This window comes from Pelecanus crispus, chromosome 1 (genome assembly GCF_030463565.1).
Source record: "Pelecanus crispus isolate bPelCri1 chromosome 1, bPelCri1.pri, whole genome shotgun sequence".
Classification (NCBI taxonomy): domain Eukaryota; kingdom Metazoa; phylum Chordata; class Aves; order Pelecaniformes; family Pelecanidae; genus Pelecanus; species Pelecanus crispus.
Window position 1 is genome coordinate 68202503 of NC_134643.1, and position 23452 is coordinate 68225954.

The following is a 23452-nucleotide window of genomic DNA, read 5'->3' on the forward strand; positions in this document are numbered from 1 at the left end:
CACCTCAATGTCTTTCTTGTAGTGAGGGGCCCAGAAGCGGAGGAAGGCACAAGGAGATGAGATCCTTCTTGCTTTACAGCTTTTCCAACAGGACCCTGAGCCTACCAGGTTTTCTGCTCTTTCTCTCCCACTGTTGCAGTACCTTAGCCCTGTGTTTACACATGCAGTGAAAATGGCATGCTCCATGTTCCCTTTATGAGTGGCTGAATTACTAATTCTGAGAATTCAAAGCTGTCAGTTCTGAAAAACCCTTTAAAAAGTATTTCCTTCCCTATCAGCAACCCCCAGGCAGTATTTGGAACAGAGTCAAATCATCCACCATGAATCTTAGTGAAGCAAAAGAAAAGCCTTTTAGAGACTGAGAGGGTATTAATGCCATCTCACAAAATGTTCCAAGCAGTGCTTCAGACTTTTACTTTCTCGTAACGAGGCTTTTGAGCAGTGGCTGCTGCTCAGAAGTATTAAGGCACTAGAGCATATGATGATCCCCTGGTTTTACAGACAGCTTTCAAAACACAGCCTCTATTAGAACCTGCAATTGATTGCAGGCAGAAACTGTAAGAATAGAAATAGAAGCCATGTTAAAAACATCTAAAAAAAAATCAACCTAGTTTTCTTGTGTACAGGTGACTGATGGCTTAAGAATTAAAAAAACAGGGCCAAACCTCATCATTATTTTATGACCCCAAAGAGTCTGTCTCCTTAGATATAGGGCGCTCCACTTTAGGCGGAGTCTAGCACAGCACATATTCTGTGCTGTAATGCAGAAGAAGTACCACAAGTATGTTGGTACATTTATCCATTTGATGTTGTTTCCCCACTGCTGCCTCAGTCTGCCTGTTGCTGGTCACCCTCCCTGTCTCAGCCCTCTCTTGTTGAGAAAATCCAAATTAGAGCAACCTTCCCCTTTGCCAAGAGCATCTTAAAAGGTGACCACTCTCCACAGATTTCTTGATCAGATCTGTCCTGGGGAGCCTCAGAGAGCTGCCCAGCAAAAGACTCCTCACTAGCTTTCCTCTGGTTTTTCTATTGGGCAGTCTGTCCCAGGTCTGCTCTCCCCAGAAACTTTCAGCTGAACTCTAGTTATTATCGCCTGGTCTAGCAAGCTTAGGTATTAATTGCATTACCCATCATCAGATAATGAAAGTATTTATTCCTTCAGGCTAGTAAGGTGAGCTACACATGTGCATGAAAATCTGAGTGTTGGTTAATTTAAAGGACTGTCTCACCTTATGGTGAGAAGTCATATGGATGATAATGATCCACACGTTACACACCAAAGGCAGTTAGCTTTTTAAGGTGTATGGGTTCATTGTGGGTATATTCACATAAAAGTAGGCAATTAAGTGTAGATTGCACTAGTGTAAAAATAAATACAGAGCTTACAGCCAGAGAGCCTTTCCTTTGAGAAAACAACTTGGTGCTAAAGCAGCACGGTGTTTCAGTATCTGCTTAAGTTAGTTAGACAGAATTGATCCTGCCAGATTACTCATCTCAGACATCATATTCTATCATGAAGGAAAACTGTAACAGAGCTAATTGGGATCTTTATGATCATTTCTCTGCTGAACATGAATGGGTTCTGGAAATAAATACTTTTTTCAAATAGAAAGGACTGTTTCCAGAGAAAACATGCAACTTTTAAAACCCATATACCAACTTGGACAGTAGGTAAAATGAAATATGTAGAGCTACTAAATTTTACTCATTCTGGTCCAGTAATTATGGATTAAGATAATCCACTTCTGTTTAAAAATACATGCTCCTACTTTTAAGGAAAAAAAAACCCCAAACCTCTAACTCAGCCCTGAGCACACCTTCTGCATATTAATGACTCTGCTGTTTCCAAGTACAGTAATTATATTTCTTGTTCTAGACAATATCTTTATTTCCACCCATAGCAAACTTTTGGGAATTGCAGTTATGTTTCAGTCCTGTTGGTGGGGTTTTTTTGACATTAAAATTAGTAGCTGCAGTAAGGATCTTTACCATCTTAAAATGAAAATAAAAGCAATTCAAAAGTAGCTGTACCCATTTCATGATGCATCCTTCCCTTCAAAGATTTCTGTTTGAGGAGATTTTCTTCACAATTTGCTCTATAGTTTGCAATTATGGAACCCAAATGTATTGGGTTTGTGTGGCAAGCCTTTGGTAGCGGGGGGGCTACAGGGGTGACTTCTGTGAGAAGCTGCTAGAAGTTTTCCCCCATGTCCGACAGAGCCAATGCCAGCCGGCTCCAAGACAGACCCGCCACTGGCCAGGGCCGAGCCAAGCAGCAACGGTGGCAGCGCCTCTGTGATAACATACTTAAGAAGGGGGAAAAAGAAAAAAAAACACACAGGGACACAAACTGCAGCTGGAGAGAGGAGTGAGAATATGTGAGAGGAACAACTCTGCAGACACCAAGGTCAGTGAAGGAGGAGGGGGAGGAGGAGCTCCAGGCACCGGAGCAGAGGTTCCCCTGCAGCCCGTGGTGAAGACCACGGTGAGGCAGGCTGTGCCCCTGCAGCCCATGGAGGTCCACGGGGGAGCAGATATCCACCTGCAGCCTGGGGAGGACCCCACGCCGGAGCAGGTGGCTGTGCCCAAAGGAGGCTGTGACCCCATGGGAAGCCTGCACTGGAACAGGCTCCTGGCAGGACCTGTGGACCCATGGAGAGAGGAGCCCACGCTGGAGCAGGTTTGCTGGCAGGGCGTGTGACCCCGTGGGGGACCCACACTGGAGCAGTCTGCTCCTGAAGGACTGCACCCCGTGGAAGGGACCCACGTTGGAGCAGTTCGTGAAGAACTGCAGCCCATGGGAAAGACCCATGTTGGAGAAGTTCATGGAAGACTGTCTCCCATGGAAGGGACTCAATGCTGGAGCAGGGAAAGTGTGTGAGGGGTCCTCCCCTGAGGAGGAAGGAGCAGCAGAGACAACGTGTGATGAACTGACTGCGACTCCTATTCCCCATCCCCCTGCACTGCTGGTAGTAGAGCAATAGGGAGTGATGTTGAGCCTGGGAAGAAGGGAAGTGGGGGAGGAAGGTGTTTTAAGAATTAGTTTTTATTTCTCATTATCCTACCCTGATTTGATTGGTAATAAATTAATTTCCCCAAGTCGAGTCTGTTTTGCCTGTGATGGTAATTGCTGAGTGACCTCCTTATCTCAACCCATGAGCCTTTTGTTGTATTTTCTCTCTCCTGTCCAGCTTAGGAGGGGGAATGATAGAGTGGCTTTGGTGAGCACCTGGCATCCAGCCAGGGTCAACCCACCACACCAATTTTACCATTGTTATTTATCCCTTTTTTTTTTTTTTTTTAAATACCATCAGAATATCAGTGAAGAATTCCTGGTGGAGACTGGAACAAGTGAACAGGAAAACTCAATTCAAGAACCTTGAATCTCAGCTGTATCATGTCTTTGTCAGAGAGTACCGGACAGCTGGAGAAGAGTGACAGAATATGTGCCAATAGAGGTTTTTTTCTTTTTTTTTTTTAAGAGAACTTAATCTGAGTTTTCCAAATATGATGGCCTCAGGAATACAGAAAGCATCACCATGGAAGGAAGGAAGAAGTCCTAGGCTTTAAAGAAGAGATGGATAATTCTTCCCAATGGAGAACAATCATGAAAGCAGAGCAGAAAGCTTTTCTAAGAAAATCTCAGAATACAAGCATTTTCAGCAAGATACTTATTAGTTAGTGGATTTAAAAGATGGAAAAGGAATGCTTGCAATTAAAGTTTTAGGTTTCAATTAAAGGTTTAGGTTGGAAATTAGGAGAAATTTCTTCATGGAAAGGGTAGTCAAGCATTGGAACAGGCTGCCCGGAGAGGTGGTGGAGTCACCATCCCTGGAAGTGTTCAAAAAGCGGGTAGATGTGGCACTTTGGGACATGGTTTAGTCTAGTCTACCCTTGATTGGTTTAGTGTGGACTTGGTAGTGTAGGTTAATGTTTGGACTGGATGATCTTAAAGGTCTTTTCCAACCTAAATGATTCTATTCTATGATTCTATTCTATTCTATGATTCTATGAAATCTCTTCTAATGACCAGCACAAATCATGCAGCAGCATCTTAAAGCTACAGAAAGAATTATATCTGTCATACTAACTTTTCTGGTGAAGGCTTCTTTTTGAGATTGAGGAGTGACAAAATTTTCCACACACGTACAAAATGGCAAACCTGAAGTTCGCTTCTCTCAAAAAACGAGCCTGCTGTCCTATAAACATAAAAATACTTCCCAAGAGAGGGCCAGTTCCTTCAGCAGTCTGTCATTGAACAGCCTCTTCAGAGAAAACAAGAGGAATACATACCAAATATTGACATATCGCTAAATGAACACCACATGGCAAAGACACTGCTGAGGAGAAAAAAATCCAGTTTCACTGAAGAATTACCTTTTGTCAGCTTGAACTTGATTAAATCTCCCATCTACTATGAAGAAAAGTTTTGGAGGGATTTTTCACATTTAATTTGTGTCACTCAAGGTGAGCTGATGCAACTCAATAGATGATCACTTAAAAAAAAGTACACACCAGCATTTTGCAGTAAGCCTTGTCAGTATCTAAAGAAATCAGGTTTTCAGCTGGGTCTAGTCCTTCTTTTCAAACCTTTTAACAAGATTAGAATGCTGAGCAATGGTGGTGGCTATATTTATTTTCTAGGGTCCTTCTAGGATCCTGTGATGGGCAGCTTGTGGCCAGTCACCAGAATGCCAGAACGCCAACTCTTTGCTTAAGAAGTGTAAAATAAATAAGTTTTTAAGTCAGAGATGATCAAAACATTAGTATCTTTCAAGTAGAAGTTTTCTGATTCACCAAGCTCAATATTTAATTTAATAAAATCAAGACAAAACATATCCAAACAATCTTGGTTTTCATTTCCAAACAGCTTTTACTCCAAATTTATATTGCATTCATTTTAAATTATGGTTGAAAATGCTTATGTTATAGTTTAAAAGTGAACATTTCAAAGCATTTTTTCTGAAGCTGCAGTTTTAAAATTTTTAACATTGTATTCCTGAATGAAATAAAAAGCTGCATATATGTGCATCTATTATATACATAAATGTATATGTACATACACATTCATATTTTTATATATGCATTTATACACAAACTACACACACTGTTTACATTTTAATACTGGAGAAGTTTCTGACAGAACTTTTCACAGAAACAAAATTCCAAATTTCAAGCTTTTCCACTTGAATTATGTATTTCTTGCATCAAAATTATTTGTGCAAAGCACTGGATGCCATCAGTGTTTGCCATGTCATAGCTCAGATCAAAACTTCCCACAGCGCGTTTGGCAATGAAATAAACAGAACAATTAACTCTTCAGCAAATATAGGACAGACCACGCAGGGATTTATTGTTCTCTAGCAAGCATTGAAAACTGGATTTGCTCTACTTTACTTCCAAATCACTTAAAATTTTAAGTAGTAAAGGATTTACATTTACCCTCTTTAGAAGAGGCATTTTTTGGAAGCTGGCAGCTAGAAAATGCTGGATGTTTCCTTGATGGTGCCAAAACGTTTCAAGCTCTCGTGGCAGAGAAGATGCTCAACAGCTTGGGCAGTGGGACCCCTTCTCTGTGTGGCACTGTACCCCTTTCGAAGAGGACGTCAGCATCAGGGCTGGCAGCTTGAGTTTTAATCTGGCTTGCATCCCAGGCTCCTATTCTGGTTATGCCTGGGCTGGGCTTGGATGAATAGGTAACAAATGCTCGCTGTATGGTCCCTAAGGAACCCCCTGCAGCCTGCGCATCCGCCGGGACTGCCAGGGTGGACAAGGGCACTCTGTGACACCTCACACGCCACATGCTCTCCAAGTGCACGGTTATTAAGAGGAGTGCTCTGCTCCTTTTGTCCTCTCTTGACGGTATGCCAAATCTTGCTCAAACAGAATTTAATGGCAAAACCTCCCTCTGACTTGCACGGGAGTATAATCAAGCCTGTCTGTATTTTAGTGGGCTTGTTTCCGGATAGCTTTGGTCATACTGAAGAGTACTTTATTCCACTTGCAGTTTCAGGGACATTTCCCATTATCAAAGCAGGAAAAAAAAGAATCTAACCATCTGCAACCACAGCAACTACGTCCTTTTCTCCTCTTTGCATTAAACATCTGCTCAGATCACTCGGACTTTTTGCAGACACATACTCTGTTTACTGGGGATATTTCTAGCAAAACCTGTATATGAAGAAACACCAAAGCACAAGTCTGAGAACAGGACATACGCGGTCAAGAACGTCACTGGGAGAAATCATTGCAAAACAGGCACTAGGGTCCACAGGATGTGTGTCTAAACACTTCAGGACATTAAATTCTGCTCTTACCTGCATGAGTTGCTGCTTCAGTTTCTGTATTTCTGATATGTTGAGCTCACTGAAGAGGTCAGAGACGGGGTGCAGAGATTCTCCTTTCCTACCCGCAGCAGTTCGGTAGTCACTGTTGAGTTTCACAAGAGGCCCGTGGATATGTCCGTTCATTTTGTCATCATTGTTGGGCTCGCCCCCGTCCTCTGCAAACTTCAATCCATCTACTGATATATTAATATGGTTATTATACATACTATCATTGAGGTTGATATACTGGGAGAGTTCCTTCCTCAGATTGTTCTTTTGCTCTCTTTCATTTTTTAAAGTTTCCAGAGCTTCCTCCAGCTGATGCTCAGCAATCTCCTTCAGCCGGATGGCATCTTCTAGCTGACTATTAAGCAACACTGTCTCCTCCTCAAATCGTTTAATCTCATGCTTTAAGCCTTCATATTCAACCTGAATTAGACAAGACAAAGAACATTCATAATACTAAAACTTGAGTCATGAAAACCTGCCATTTATCAGCCTTATTGAAATAGGTGTTACAGAAAATACAGTTTGAAATGCCAGACATTGCCTGCAGCTGCAAAGAACTGGCTGCACAGAAAATGCAAGTGGAGCTCGCTCTGTTATACTCCACCGCTCACTTTTTCAGCATGTGAGAATCAAGAAATGTAACACCTTTTTCTGAGTAACTTATGGCAATAAACAATAAATTTCATGGAAAGAAGGCTGTTTAGTAGCAGATATCCTGGTAACCATAGATTTATTATGAACTGCAATAAGCAATGTTGGTATATCATGGTATGTATAGATCTTGGGTTAATATAGTCTGATTTAGTACTTGCAAGTATTCTGAAGATGACTTCCTATCTAAATTCTTACCAGATGTAAAGTCACTCAGGCACAGATACTCTAAAGTGTCTGGTGTCTTGTAGTGTCCAAGTACAACAACTGCAGAAGAGCCTCAACTCTCTTCTCTGTGTCGTAAAAGCCTCTCTATTATTCAAGCAGCATTTCATTTTAAAAATTAAACAGCAAACTATTTATACAGTCAATCAGTTTAAACTCTAAGGTGCCCCAAATTGTTAGAGATTTTAAACTACCGGACAAATGTAGTAAACAGCTTATCCAGCCACACAATCCTTGAACTGTGTGTTGGGGATGCCATTTTGGAGCCCTTGGAAACCTCTTGCTCTAACAGCGCTGCCTGAAGTGCTTCCTGCAGTCACCTGGTGCGGCCTCGCCAGGCTTGGAGGGACTCGCTGGTCTTCTTCCTTCTCAGAGGGCAAGCTCCCCACCCCACACCCAGGTGCAGTATTTTATCAAGGTATTTATTGGCAGTGTGGGCTGAGGGAAAAAACCAGCTGCTTCTCTCTTCTTTAAAAAGCAGCTCCCACATTCATTCAGTGCTTTCTATTGCACCTAACAAGAAGCAAAGCCTAGGTAAACCCAATCTAGCTCAAAACCAGTTGCTCAGCAATATCTAGATGGCACAGCTGATCCCCGCTGCAGAACGCCTTCCCTTGCTGGCTCTCCTCATCTTCCTTTTCACTGTTGGAAAATCCCACAGCAATGAAAAGGAAGAGCTTTGTTTGTAAAGGTCCTTGCCCATGCTTGACCAACTCTCCTGGAAAAAATTATTATGCTTTAATTTTTAATTTAATTCTAAATCATGCTATTCATCCACCTTTTCATTTCTAAATGCAAAATATTCCCAGTATCCAGTGGAATAATTTAATAGTTTGGTGAAAGAGGAAAAGAAATATTGAATTTTCATGTTTCCATAAAAAAGTTTGTTTGGTTGAGGCTTTTCTCATTCAAAGGCATTAATATGCGTTATTATCTGCAATTTTAAGGCATTGTCTAGAATATTTTTTATTTGACATATATGTATTTAAACAAAGTATAATAAGGTTCTGGTGAAAACAGAAATATCAACCATTCCTATTGGAGTAGAATATTTATCAACCTGCCAAAAGTCTTGTGCTCGTAAGCCTTTGGAAAGGCAAACTTAAAAATCAAAGCACTAATCTTCAAACCCAGTGAATGGAAACATTTCAAACAACAAAGAAAGTTCCAAAGTTGTGTTGGGAAATGTTAAATAGAAAAGGAAAATCAATGATGTTTTGCAATCTACATTTAGGAACTTGATATCTTTTCTAACTGGACAGAGAGATCCATCTGAAAAATTATTAAATCCCATCAAGTATCTGTGTTTATAACTTAAGGACATGGTAGAAGATTTTTTAAAATTTTAAGTCCATATGAAATCCAGAGGTCTATATTATCTTTATGGTTACCATCTCATGGATTCTTGCTTACAAAAGCTACAAAAACCCTCAACCCAGATAATGACAGTTTAGCAGTAAGACTTGTAATGTATGGTTTTGTAAATTAAAGTATTAAAGTATAAAATGCTCTTGAAATTTTATCTTGTAGATCAAAGCTATTTTAGGAATCACAAGCGCATGGATATGTGATGCAAAATGACAGATTTTTAAAGCCATTCAAAATGTGGCAATGCTTTTTCTCTCCATAGACTGCTGGCATTTGGTTTCATTAAGAATGAAATATTATGACAAATATAAACACTTGCAAACAGATTTTCTTCTGGGGGAAACTAGGACAGTCCATAAAGGGGTCTTTAATTTCCTGATAGTGTGAAAATGCCTCCTATGAGGTTGGGGAGGAAAAAATCCGTGCCTCAAAGGGGGAATTTGCTGGCTTGGTAAATAACTCTGACACAGAGATGATCTGCTATAAATTCAGTTTCAAGAGTGTGAAAGTCTGGGTATCTTCATAATAAGGAAACGATGTACCCATTTCTATTACCTGTGTATTCCCTGCAGCACGGCTCCGTTGTTTTAAATGTTTCAGTTGCATTTGAAACTAGAGCAGTAAAATAGGAGTAAAAGATAACTGAAATAGTACTGCATATTCCTGCAGGAATAAGGCAGCTTTGTTACCAGGCTACCATTAGAGACTGTGACAGTCTTGGCTATTTGATAAAAGCTTAACTGAACCAGGCAGTAGGTTAGGACATAAACCAGGGGCTGCAACGCAGTGCTGTTACCATCTGCTAGCAGTTAAGGAAATGGTGTTATGGAGTGCGGTGTTATGCTGGTCTGGACAGTGTCTAAAAGACAGAAAGTGTTACATCATCCAGCTTGCATACTTAAATATTGATCACGGCAAGTTAACTCTTCTGATGTGAGAACAAATCTCTTTTGTTCAACTTAAAGGACAACTGTGTCCTTAATTGCTTCCTCAGCGGTATATATATCCAGCAGCAAAGGAAGCTGTGCTTTTGTAAGGGGGAGAGAACAGACCCCACGACTGCTTACATCTGGATGCAATGGGGCTGTTGTTTATGGTGGTTCCTCGGGGTATATTCTGCACTGCGGTGAGAATTACAGTGTTTGCCATCAGCTGCAAATTGCTGTAACGGGAAAACAAAAGACAAACTAGGAACATCTGGCATCCCTTCGCCTATTTTTGAAGCTTGCTAAACTTGCGGGTTAGCATGGCTGAGAAGAGAGCAACACTGGTACAGGAAAACCCAAGGAGCAGGGGAAAAAAAGGGAATGGGAAGAAGATTATTTCCTATTTTCTCTGCTTCAGAAGAGGAAAGGACATGCAGGAAACCAACCAAGAGGAAATGGAGGGCTGAACTCTGCTGCTGGACACTGAGTTCAGTGTGCAGGGAGGGAGGAGAGGAAAAGCAGGAAGCTAAAAGATGAGATTCTATCTATTTTAATAATTACTCTGATATTATAAAGTTCTTCAATGAAATATTCCACCAGAATTTTCCTAAAACTGAGGTAAGGGCCTCCCCATATGTCAAAAATGGCCAATAACACTGTTTCAGTGTGTTTAGCAAAAACCCAACTGAAAAAAACAAAGAAACTTCTACCAAAGTGTTCTGTGGGATCGCATTATGGAAATTGGAGAAAATGGTGTCATTTTTCAGCATAGTGCCTTGAATCTTTCGATGCTTACTTGATTCTGTTTCAGTGTGGACACCAGTTTCTGTAAAGTGATGTTTTCTTCTTCAAGCTCGGTGTAGTCCTGTAGGAGTCTCGCCTCTCGAAACTTGTATTCTCGAATTTCATCTTTCATTCGTATCCTCTGTAGTTCCACCATTTCGTTATTCTAATGAAAGAAAATGCAAGTACATTACCGTTCATGCACAGCCACTTTAATGATGAACACTGCCTTTAGAAAAGGCCAAACAAAAAATTAATCCTCAAATAGAAATGATTTAACAGTGCAAATCAAAACAGCATCACCTTTTAATCTGAGGCCAAGCAGTAATTTCAGGTGTGTGCTGGCAATGCAGAAATGAGACCATCTGATAAGGAAGCTTGATTAAAACAGTTTCAAGATTAGGAGCTTATTGAAACAGAAAACCTGGCAAGGTTTTATTATCTCTTTAGTTTTACTGCTTTACAATACAGTTGGATTTAAATAAAATTACCACCTGTTTTGCACCGAAGGATGCTTTCTACATTCACACAGAAAAGCAATGAGTAACAGCATCCGTTCTTTAAAGACATCTGTTACTGAGCAAGGTGCGCTCACGTTTGTATCTGCAGGCATTGGAGAGGCACACAGGCAGGCGGGGGGACCTGCCAGGCAGATGGCTGTAAAATGCTCATCAAAAACCTGACAAATGCATTGCTGTGCTGAGCAGGATTACACCCGGTGAGTCTGAGAACACACAAGGTCACCACTTTATTTTTCCCATTAGCATACACAGTTCCCAGACAAGCCTTATGAGAGAGGTCACAAGGGATCAGTTTCACCAAAAATTGCTTCCACTGGATTCCAGCTCTGACCAAGTTTGACATCAAAGGTCAGTTTATTCTGGAAAGACTCTGCTGACATAATCCTGATGTAAAATGCACTACGGGAAGATGGAGTTAACACACAGCTGGAAAAGAACAGTAGGAGCAGTAGGAGCAACCTCCTCCTCTACTTTGAAGAGAAGCCTGCATTTTCCTGATTAATAGGACTAGGCATAACCGGTCACATCTTCTCCTTGCCTGCAGGAAGAACGTGAGCATTGCTGCAGTAGCTGGTGGAGGGAAGCACTACTGTGACCTTAATGATGGGGCAGAACCCCCTCACTGCTGGAGTGACAGAAAGAGCACACCTGGGAAGCAGTAATGGGTTTCTGTAAAAGATTCCAGTGTGGAGGGAGGGCAACCACTGGCCTGATAGCTACCTGGAAAAGACAAATGCTGAAAAAAACATTACAGCAGAAATTGTAGTCAGTGAGCTCTGAATAGATCAATCTGTACAACTCACCCTCTGGTATGTAAAGGATAAAACCCCATGTTCTGAATTGAGGATAAGCAGAACTTTGCTTAGCACCTAGGTTAAATAAACCATTATAAACCCCTGGAAAATAACATTGCAAAGCATGAAAAAGAATACGTTGATGCAAGAGTTACAAAAGCACATTTTAAAATGAAGCCTTTTTGTTAAAGATAAATAAAAACCATCACCTTCCCCCTCCTGGCAGCTAATTAAGAAGAAATAAAACTCCTACGTGCTTTCTTAACTGAACACATGCCTTTGGTTTAAAAGAGCCCCAGTGGCAGAAGACCCACAGAGCACTAGATAAAAGTAACTCCCTGCAAATATTCCTGCATCCATCACTGCCTAATAAACCTCTGAGTGAACTGTAAGAATGGCACCACAGAAAATTTCACGAGATGAAGGCATTTTATACCTCAGGGCTGCCTTTGTACGTTTTGTTTCTGTCAGCTATGGCAGTTATTGACGCTTGCTAGGTGTGGGTATACATGCGAGTCTGATGCAGTACGTGGACAACCCCAAATGCATGACTCTGCTGTGTTAAGTATAATTAAGCTACTCTGCAACTCTCCCGGTGTTTGGAGGATGATCAGCCCAGGGAAATGAATAGCAACCGGCTGACATCCATCCAATGCATACAATCACACTGCTGGTTGAAAGGAAGGCCTCTCTGAAAAGGGAGGGAGAAAAAAGGTGGCCAGAGATAGAGGACCTGAGCAAAGAATTTTTACTGAATCTTGATATATTACTTCCCTGAAAGAGTACAAGGCATGTGACTTTGAAAAAGCCTCTGATAGTAACTCGGTAAGGTCAGGGTGCTCCTTTGTCTTTCCCATTACTACAAACAGCACAAGAAAACGCAAGCTATCATCTTGCTGGAGTGCACCACCATTTCTTTAAGAAGAGAGAAACCACATTCCTTCACCACTCGTAACCACTCCTTCTCCTACACAATCTCAGAGGTATAAATGGAAGCATTTATAGCACCACTTCTCCTCTTACACACGCAGAAACTACCTCTGCAGAGCAACCTCTACTCCTCATTAGTCATGGCATTTCGTCAAGGAAGAAGCAACACCAAAAGGGAAGGCTTGCCAGTCGGAGCACCCTGCCTGCCGTGCTTCCCGTGACCACGGCCAGGGCCTCCGCTGGACGCCATCCTACTGCTCTGCCACAGGGGCAAAACAAACTCAGCACGTGCGAGAATATGGTATCACCTTTTCAAAATAACGTGAAACGCGCGTTTCGTCACTGCAAACACCCTGGCGTTATGGTCCATGCTCCCAGATCCCTCCTCCTATTTGCGAACACCTGCATTATGCTGGCAGACATCCAGCTGCAAAGCGCTCTGGTGCCTTCGCTGCTTCCTATGAAAGGCAGCGCTGCCATGTCACAGGGCAAAAGCCTGGCGTTCTTCAGGTTTACGAGTAAGTAGCCACAGGACATAGAATCATAGAATCATAGAATGCTTTGGGTTGGAAGGGACCTTGAGAGATCATCGAGCCCAACCCCCCTGCAGTAAGCAGGGATTGAACCTGTGAACTTGGAGTTATTGCTGGAGGGCTATTCTGTTTTCCTTCCTGTGAGATCTCTATGCATTTTGTGGAAGTGAACTAGTCTTCAACCTATTAAAAAAAATTCATAATGAGTTTATTCTTTTGTACCGTCATTAAGAAAGATATACTTGTTTCCATCAAATGCTCTGATTAAATGCAGTATCTTCTCACAACTCCCTATTGTTATTTTGAACGATTTTAAATATGTATTTCTTAAGCAGACAATATACAGTTATAGAGGACAGATCTTGCTGTACTCGTACAGTGGCAATAAGATACAAGCTTTTTATTTGGCCATTGCATCAGTCCTCTTCCGAGGTGACTTGGACTTGTAGGAAAAGAGTATGAGGGGATTTAAAAACACAAGGCAAAAGGAGTCTGTGAACAGGGCAGTTATCTATATGAGCCACTAGAGGACAATGTAACCCCAATTATTAGTAAAATAATTCTTAATTAAACTTTACTGGTAATCAAGCACTGAACATTAAGCTTGCAGAATAGAGCAATTGAGCCAGATGCTTTTACTAGGGCACCGCCTCAGGACTTTTTACATTTCAAGAAAGGATCCCCCTATGAACTACTGTATCTGTAAAAAACAAATTAATCCAAGTGGTGGAGTTAATGATACACAAGCAATGTTTTAATGGCTGTAAATTATTTTCAATCTCAGCCACCAGCTGAACATGGTGCAACGGTTTTAATGGATCGGTGACAAAAAAGAAGGAAAAAGCCTTCCTGTGAAACTATAGAAAACGACAGAGTCCTTGTCAGCATTGCATCTAATTATATGTGAGCACTAATTGTGGAAGATGTCAGTCACATAGCTCAATGTATGTCTAATGAGCCTATACATAACAGAACAGACCATGAGAAATGAAGAACAGAAGGCTCAGTTGAGATACAGTCTGTTCAGGTCACCTATCCACTAGCACTTAGATCCATTTTCAGACTTTTCATAGATGAAAAGTGAAAGACATCTCTAGCTTTTACAGGAGCAAGGACTGTTTCTCTGTAGTACAACCATCACTTCAATCCTGACAGGTCTCTGAGCATCACTGAAACACAAATACTAAAAAATAAACTTTTGTACTTCTTACCAAAATTAATATGAATATACTATTCATTTTTGATTCAGCATACAGTTTTAAAATGCTGTATTCCATATGCTATATACAGAGCACATTGTATTACTTGTGTGTATAGACGCATTGTAATACATTGTGTAATATCAAATAATTGCAAGTGAGAAGGTACTTTAAAAGGAAAGAATGGAAACGTCTAATTTTGAAAACTGTGAGAAAGTACTATGAAAAAATATATGATTCTCCCACAGTCATTTTTTTGTCAGAACACCCCCAGTGTTGCCCAAGAAAGCCGCTTCTTACAGCCTTGTGTCCTATCAATACGTCTAAGGAAAGCAAACTGGGCAAGGGACAGTGACCTAAAGCCGGGTATTCTCATCGCCAAGATGAGAAATGAGCTCTGGTGGCTCTTGATTTCCTGAACTGTAGACCCGTAAACTGAACTTTTTGGAAACTGGTGGTATTTTGAAGCCTTCTTTTTAAAGTGAATGCTGTTCCATTACCTATTTTTGGTTCTCCCCTATCCTGGAATATATAAAGGACTTCTTTTATTTCTGGTTTTGTCTACTGGATTTTGTCCCAAACAAAATTGAGGAACTAGTGTTTGGGCTTTTTCCCCACATTTTTAAAATACAAATTTCCATTTAAAGCTTTCAGGTCCTTACTGCAGTAAAACATACTATTGTTCACACTGCAAACCAGCCTTGTAATCAGAGATTAATTATATGTCCCAAACTACCCTGACTAAATCACTACTTATCTGTTGGAATATGCAAGCCACAGCATGATGCTGTGCGTAACTTTCTAATTTTCATAACTGATGAGTAAGAGAACAATGGAAAATTTGTATACTTCCAATTTAATAGCATTTTATTATAGCTGATGCAGTATAAAATCCCATTCCATCTGATGACAGTTTTATTGCACTAGCAGTAAATTGAAAGTAATAGAAAGTTTATGCTCAAACTAATATCTGTAATCTCATGTGTTTGTTGACAAGTCTCACTGTAAATTAGTATGTCATGTTTACTTTACTCTGCAGAGGAAAATAAAAGGTGTGTTTTTAATAAAGAACAATAATAGGCATACCATAGAAAATAGATTTTTTTTTTTGAACAGGCGTTCAAATTTAATTACTAACATGCTAACTTTGCATGGGGAAGCACTAACAGCACGACTTTGGCCCTAACCAGGTTTGGGACTTATTTCAGGATCATTCCATCATAAAATTAAGCCCATTTATAAATGATTTTGGCTTCTTTTTAAATATGTTGTTTGTATCTACTTGGCAAGTATAAATAAACTCATGAGAAATTAATGAGGAAAAATAACCAAGCCCTAAAGTATCTTTGATTCATTACTTTTAGAATACACAGATATACCCTTAGAAACTTCAAAGGCCAATTATATCTCCTCTTTAGAAGCCTCTAATGTGAATTATGAGTACATTCTTTGTTTTCCATAAACAATGGAAAATCTAATTCTGCATGATACAGAGAATTCTTCTCACCAGCACGATGTAGCAGGACACCAGGACACCACTGGAAAGCCAGTCCTCCTCCTTTCTACTAATGGAATAATCCAGAGAGGAAAATAATATAAGGAAAAGACCCAGAAAGAGACTTAGCACACCAGGGAGGAGGTAGCCAGGGAGCACCGGCTGGTCTGCAGAGATACCCACCTTGCCCCAGCAGGTCCTGATTTTTCATTCTGAAGGGATAAGGGAAGTCGAGAGAAGAGAGGACAAAAGGGGGAGTAGAAAAGCGAGGACCATTTCCTTGTATTTGACATCAACTGTTTTAAGTCCCCAAAGAAGGTCCTCTAGACTCGCCTTAAAGTCTCCCTCTCTCATATACAGGAGTACTCACCTTGAACTGAAAGAATGACATTTTCCGTGTTTCCAGATGTATTTAAAACCATAATGGGATTTTGTGGAAGACCTAGTGTGACCTGGTTTGACCCTTTTGCAGAATTTGCAGCCCAATCCTCTTGATTCATAGATGCAGACGCCTAGCTAAGCAGGGACAGAGCATCTCTTGCAGAACCATTTTTCTCCCCTTTCAGTACACAGATATCTCTACATTCCAAAATAAATTATTTCAAAGATTCTTTTTCCTCATTGTTAAAAGTCTGCATCCTCCTTTTTAATCTGCGTTTATCTGATCTCATCCTTCAAAAAGTTTCATTCAGGTGGCATTATTGGAGTTCATGATATTGTATCTGATCTAATCAGCTATACTGGAATACTACTTTAAGAGCACGCATACAGCTAGCTCCTATTGTCCAAAACCAGAAACCACTAACTTTTGAAATTATGTAAGATTCTGACATTCCTTAGCTTTTGATGTATCATTCATTGTCTCAAAACTAGAAAAAAAGCAGATGTGCTATTGTGCACAAGATATTTTTGAAAATACATCTGTAGAATAACATAAGTACCTATAATCTTCCCTTCCATGGATATACTTACAGAACGACAGCACTATCGAAGACAAGGATGAAAAATGCCATATATTTGTTAGCTACAGCATATTGAATAGAAGCCAGGTCATGATAATAAATGTTTCAAGTTGTTTCACCAACAATGGCTCTTGAATAAAGCATTTACAATACATCTAATAATTTAACCATCTAAAATGCTCAACACATTTAATTGGAATCGCTAAAGCTAGAGAAGTAAGATGAATGTCTATAAAGAACCATTAAATGGCCCATTTATGTAGTTATTACAGAGTTTGAAAACCATAATAGCTAACGTTGTAAATCCTGCTACATATAAATCCCTATAATATAATATAATAATATACATTTTATTGACTTTCATATACAAGTATATATAAAAAGATAGAACTAAGGAATGTTCTGGTTGTTTAGGTATCTGATTTTCCCGCTCAGTATCATGGTCACATAATATTATAATTACTTCTTCATAAACTGATATAAACTACAAGTCTCTAATCATACATATTTATCTGAAAATAATGGTTTGATTTGACTGCATATGTAGCAATTAATGCATTAGTACTAATGCATTCATTATATATCAATTATATATTAATACAGTAATTATAATTAATTATAATTAATATTAGCACCTTGTAACAAACACTGCTGTAACATTCCTAACTAATTCCTTAAAAGGAAAAGAAACTTTACTGAACTAAACTGTATTAAAACAGTGTGAGAGGAAATTCAGACTCCGGAGTTATAGTACAGTTCAGTTAATATGATCCTTCTGCATATCTGCAGAATGGCATCATACATTAACATATGATCATTGCAAATAGCAAAATATCAATTGGCTGGAAAAAGTTTTGCCATGAGAAGGACATCGTGGAGGTCATTTTGTTTAAACTTAAAACTCTGCTACTCATCTGTCTCCTGCAGCTCTAGTGGCATTAAACATTTCTAAGTGGGAGAATTTATTTCTAAATACCACACTGACTGGGTAAAGGAAAGATGATGACACATGCGTGCCTTGGAGCAGGCTGATAACAACATCTTGCAAATGCAGCACTCTCCACAAAGAGTCTTCCCACAGTCCATGCAGGCCTATACTGGCCTTAAATTTCTCCAGGTACCAATGGACAAAACCATGTCCGCCTAGGGGCCACCCGCAGCCCAAAGGCCAGTCCCACTCCCACTTACAGAATCACAGAATCATTTAGGTTGGAAAAGACCTTTACGATCATCGAGTCCAATTGTAAATCTAGCACTGCCAAGTCCACCACTAAACCACATCCCTAAGCACCACAGGCACATGTCTTTTAAACACCTCCAGGGATGGGGACTCAACCACTTCCCTGGACAGCCTGTTCCAGTGCTTGACAACCCTCTCCGTGAAGAAATTTTTCCTAATATCCAATCTAAACCTCCTCGGGCACAACTTGAGGCCATTTTCTCTTGTGCTATCACTTGCCACTTGGGAGAAGAGACTGACACCCACCTCGCTACAACCTCCTTCCAGGTAGTTGTAGAGAGCAATAAGGTGTCCCCAAGCCTTCTTTTCTCCAAGCTAAAACAACCCCAGTTCCCTCAGCTGCTCCTCATGAGACTTGTGCTCCAGACCCTTCACCAGCTCCCTCCATGCCGTGTTGTTGCTGCCATCTGCCCAATCCCATTGCTGTGGGAGCAGGATGGGCTCCCTTGGAACCCCCATGCTCCAGTCGGGGTGAAGCATGCAGCCAGGGTGGACAGGGCACTACCTCTTAATGTCACGCTTCAGCTGAATTATTTTGCCACATCCTCATTATTCCCACTGCACTGAATAGTGCCTGAGTAACAAACACTTGAGACTGCACTCTCTGAAGTGGGGCTGTTGCCCACTCTACATCACCGACTATCGCATGGCTGACTGGGTACTATCATAAAGATACCAAACACAAATTGCTCTTGCCAGATTAGCTCAGAAAAAAAAAAAGGCGGGGGGGAGCATTTTGGACTGAATGGCAATTTATTTTTCTTCCCCCAATTACAGCCTTCCCTATAAAGGTTGTCACTTTCTATCCACAATATAAGAAGCCAACAGCAGTGATTCTACATGACAATGCCTGAAGGCAGGCTTTTTGATGGAGAATCCACACAGGCCTTTTCAAGCTCATCAAGAAACCAAGATCTGGTTTTAAAGTCTAACTGATCACTTGGGAGAGGCATCTGCCAGTTATACATATCTCTTTGAGAGGCCATCTGTCAGGTGCAAAGTGCCAAATCTCCTTCTAGAAGGAAGGGGCACGGTTAACCAACAAAAGAGAAGTTGTGCTAACAGGATGTGGGTCTGTGATCAGTTTAAGCTCAGCTGTACCACAGCTGCTGCTCGCAGGTCCTGATCCTCCCTTGGGCCAGCGCTAGCTTTCACATCATCAGCCACATCAGGGGCAGCAAGCCACCCCAGAAAACAAACAAACAGAAAGTTAGTTTTAATGGTATTTATACTCCCTGACACAGCTGACGGGGGACACACAGACACTGGTGCTAGTGGTTACCTCAAACGGATATGTTTTTCTTGGATGAAATGGAAATAGTGCAGGAGTTATTCATAGTTAAGAAAGGATCACAGTAGGAGTGGAAACGAACACATGAGAATTTTAGAATAATCAAGGTAGTAAATAATGCGTAGACCAGATAAGAGGGTTTTAGCAATGCATGCCTCACCAACGAGTTATCTCCTCAAAAGAATATAAATCTGTAGAACTTCAAGGACTGACAATGGAGACATCCTGCTACAAAGAAGGCTGTAAAGATAAGGGAAGGCCACAAAGGTGAGGTCAACAGTGATAAAAGGGAACATCTTGCCCCAGAAAATGCTGAGAAATTGGGCAATTGCCGAAGCATGGCAACTGGAAGAAAGGTAATTCTGGCAGGGGGAGATTGCAACCACCGACTCAACTGAGAGCCAAAAGGACTACCCCCCCAACGCTCCTTTTGAGCATGGGCGGTGAATTAAAATCACACTGTAGCTTTAAAATTAAGCGGAAAAGATACAGACCAATGGAAGAAGAGGATGCTCAGTCAGTTCAATGATTATGTATTAGATAGGTGTGGTGTGTTAACTGTCATGTATAAGTGTCAAAATGAACTTCAGGAGGGGTGCTTGATTTGTGGAAATATTCCACCTTGCACCCTGTGCAGAATAAAGCAATGTCTCATCTCTAAACATACTTTGTGTTTTTCAGGAGTTATTTCAAATTGTAGGTAACACTAGCAGGAGGTAGGGAATAGGAAGACATGCCATTGCTATTTTGGGTATGCTTGCTGCTCAGCCACAAATATATGATCTGCAGAAACTAGAAGCGGAAACCCAGCCCCATCGATGTGAACTGTGAAATATATATAGCCTCCAGCAGCACTAAGATTTCACTGTATGCACTGAAACATTCAGGTGCAGGGAGCAGTAAAGTGAATTTCTGAGGATGGAAAGGAGGAAAGAGAAAAGACACCAGAGCACCTAAACAAAGAGGAGTGAGCTTGACTATTTTAGCACCCATTATGCTTGGTTGGTATGGAAAAATATGTTCCTCTTTATTTATTATTATTGCTATTCCTATTCTTTTGCATTGCTTTCTGCTGTCTTACTTTAACTTTTGATGTCAGGATAGTTTCAGAGCTCCCTGTGGTAACCCGTCTCTGAGCTTGCTGGTCAGCGACTCCATTCTCCAATGTTCCAGGCACAGAGCTACGCTCCTTGTAAGCTTTCCATTCCCCATGGCAACTGCCTCCCCTCCTTAGGACTCAGAGCTATTTTAATTGCAGCTCGCTGCTAGCTCAGTCCTACCTTCCTTATACCAGTAATCAAGCCGTGCTATTGAGGGATGCATGTGCCAGGCCAGGGCTCTCAGCTCAGCCTCGCCATCCTGCACTGTGTTACAACACTATCCAAGCTCTGCTTTTTTCAATTTGCATGCTGAGCCAGTCTTTGGTCTTGTAAACACCAGCTGGATGTTGCAATATCGATGTCTGTGAGCAAGTGCTTCTGCCTTCTCCTGCTGTGGGAGGACTGTGCTGCAGCGCTGTGTTAGAGCTCAGGAAGCTGAGAGCATGTTGACACACAGACCCAGGGCTGGGCAGCAGTACTAATAAATCTGGTCCCTGGGACAGTGCAGCTAAATTAGTAGGGGGCTGAGTTCAAATTAATCAGACATGTAATGAATCCTGATCCTCAGCTCACAAAAGATCATAAAAATCATAGAAAAATGGATCTCAAAGGGGCCCCTGGGCAGCATCTAGTCCATTCATCTTTCCCAGGATAGGAGCAACTACATCAATGTCATTCCTGGTGTTGAAGGCTAACTCTGAAACTAACAATGAACCTAACTAAAATGTGGGAAGACATGGGGAATGGGGAACCTAATGGGTCCACCACATGGTACAATAAGGAAGGAAAATACACTCTTAAATGGACACTGAAAGATGGTGCAATGGATAACTATAATATCAGTAGGCCTGAAACTTCATGGACTAAAGTAGTAATATATAGACCATCAGGAAATCAGTGTACTAATACTCCGTGGGGCTGTCAGATGTCTCAACCCTGGGAAACTCCACAAATTGGGGAGTGGGAATATACCCAACCCACAAATTGCTGTATTGTTCGGGGAGGAGATGAAGGTGTTCGTGATGATCCCTTACAGGTACAACTAGTTTATCCTGATATTAATAAGTCAAGAACTGTTTCCAAGAATACAAAGTCAAACTGAAATCGCGCTAGAATCTTTAATTGCAGTAGTCCAGAACCAAAGGTGCAAAGGATGTATCCAGTTGCTATGGCTTTAAGGTTAGGATGCATATGTAGGAACTACACTACCTCCTTGAATGATACTTGGTCGCACCTGACTAATGATATTTGGAGTGATCTTGATTGTACTCAGTTGACTGTTCCAGCTTTAGGATTTACAGTATGGATAAGCAGTGATGGGGAACGGGTGACCCTTCTTCCCCTCTCAGGAGAGAACAAGTTCTGGACCTTAGGACTGTTGACTTTCAGTCCCTTATGGAGAAAGTCCCCATTAATTTGAAGGTTTTGGGAAAAATAAGAAGATCAGCAGAAGACAATTGGCAACATCCAAGTACTGGAACTACAATAGCATGGGTATTTGAATCTATATTCACTCCTCAGATTACTTCATTCTGAAATAGATCAGCCATTTATTATTTAACCTTACCAATGGAGACATCAGCTAATGCAACTCAGACTGAACTGTCAGATTGAAACTTCCAATTACAAGCCACCTCTAAAATGGCGTTGCAAAACAGCCTGACTCTGGATTTGTTATTACTGCACGAACATGGAGTGTGTGGCTACCTGAATCTTTTAAACGATAGCTGTTGTGTCCACATTCCAAATGTAACTAAAGATCTGTACCATCAACTAAATGATATTAAAAGAGTAGCAAAAGCAAGTAGGGAACTAAAAGCAGGGTTAGAAGGAGGCTGGTTAAACAAAATCCTGAACAGACTGGGATACTCATTAACTGGATGGTTGGAGAGCTTATTTCAAAGTATAGTTGTCGTAATAATAATACTGATCATTATTTGTATTGCTGTTAATTGTTTAAAGAGAATACTGTTAAAATCAACTAAAGAACATTACATTATGTTAGCACGAATCCATAGTGAGACTTATGAAGGTCTTAGAAAGCCTCGTAGTCTCAAAGGGGGGAACTGTTGAAGGCTAACTCTGAAACTTAGCTAACATCGTATCAGGCCAAGATGTTTTTGTAAGCTGGCAAGTAAAGGACACTTAATCACCCCTAATCAGAAAAAAAAACATTCAAAATCCTTTAACCAAAGACATGCCAGAGCGACTAGACCTTGAAGAACTGAGAAATTGATAAAAGGGAACATCCTGTCCCAGAAGGCGCCAGAAAAACTGGGCGATTGCTGAAAAACAATAACCAGGGGAAAGGTAATTCCAGCAGGGGGAGATCGTGACCATTGACTCAATTTAGGATCAAAAGGATTTGCCCCACCACACCCTTAAGGAGCATGCGTGCTAATTTACATAACAAGCGAGGCTAATTAGAATATAGTTGACCAGTAGCAGATAGGATGGTAATTACTAACCAATCATCATAAAAAGGATAATTACTAACTCTGTAAGTTTTGTGTATAAATAAGGCACAGAAAGTCTCTGTGTGCTAACTTTGTGGAATTACCAGCTAGCACCGGTCTCTGCGCGGAAACGAAATAAAATCAGTATCTTGACTCAGTGCGTGGATTGGATTGTTGCACACCAGGTAACAAACTCCCTTTGTGAGACAACACTGGTATCTGTCTAACCTCTTCTTAAACACTTCCAATGACAGATCCCATCACTTTTCCCAGAAACTTGTTTCCTGACTTCATTTTTGCCTTTGTCAGAAACCTCTTTTGAATGTGTAATCTGAACCAAAGTCTTTCACACTGCAAGAGGAACACAGTATTTCTTCTCCTAGCCACAAAAGGCAAGAAAACACATGCATCTGCTCCTCTCTGCAGGAGTCTTCCATCTACCCACTATATCCATCTTCAGCCACTTCTCTCCTTTACAAACAGAACACGTGAGAAGTGAGGATCCCAGATAGCTCCTGCCACAGAGCAAACTCCTTAGATGTCCTTGCATGAAATACAGCAGAAGTGTAGGGAGATGGGTGATGACGACAATGGTAACTAGATGTCAGGGGAAAAAGGAGACCCCAATTAACATTCTATATTC

At 40.9% G+C, this 23452-nt stretch overlaps 1 protein-coding gene across 7 annotated transcripts in view; it reads right to left on the reverse strand.

The window, feature by feature from the left end:
* BICD1 (BICD cargo adaptor 1) overlaps positions 1 to 23452 on the reverse strand; it is a 202878-nt gene that overhangs the window by 43901 nt on the left and 135525 nt on the right. For 6 of the 7 annotated variants that reach the window (XM_075712268.1, XM_075712302.1, XM_075712288.1 and 3 more), the window contains exons 3-4: positions 10302 to 10454; positions 6318 to 6755 (exon numbers count right to left, since the gene is read on the reverse strand). In XM_075712268.1, coding sequence (XP_075568383.1) covers positions 6318 to 6755; positions 10302 to 10454 — 591 coding nt within the window. Of the gene's footprint in view, positions 1 to 6317; positions 6789 to 10301; positions 10455 to 23452 lie in introns of all 7 variants that reach the window. The other variant, XM_075712310.1, reaches the window with a different exon arrangement.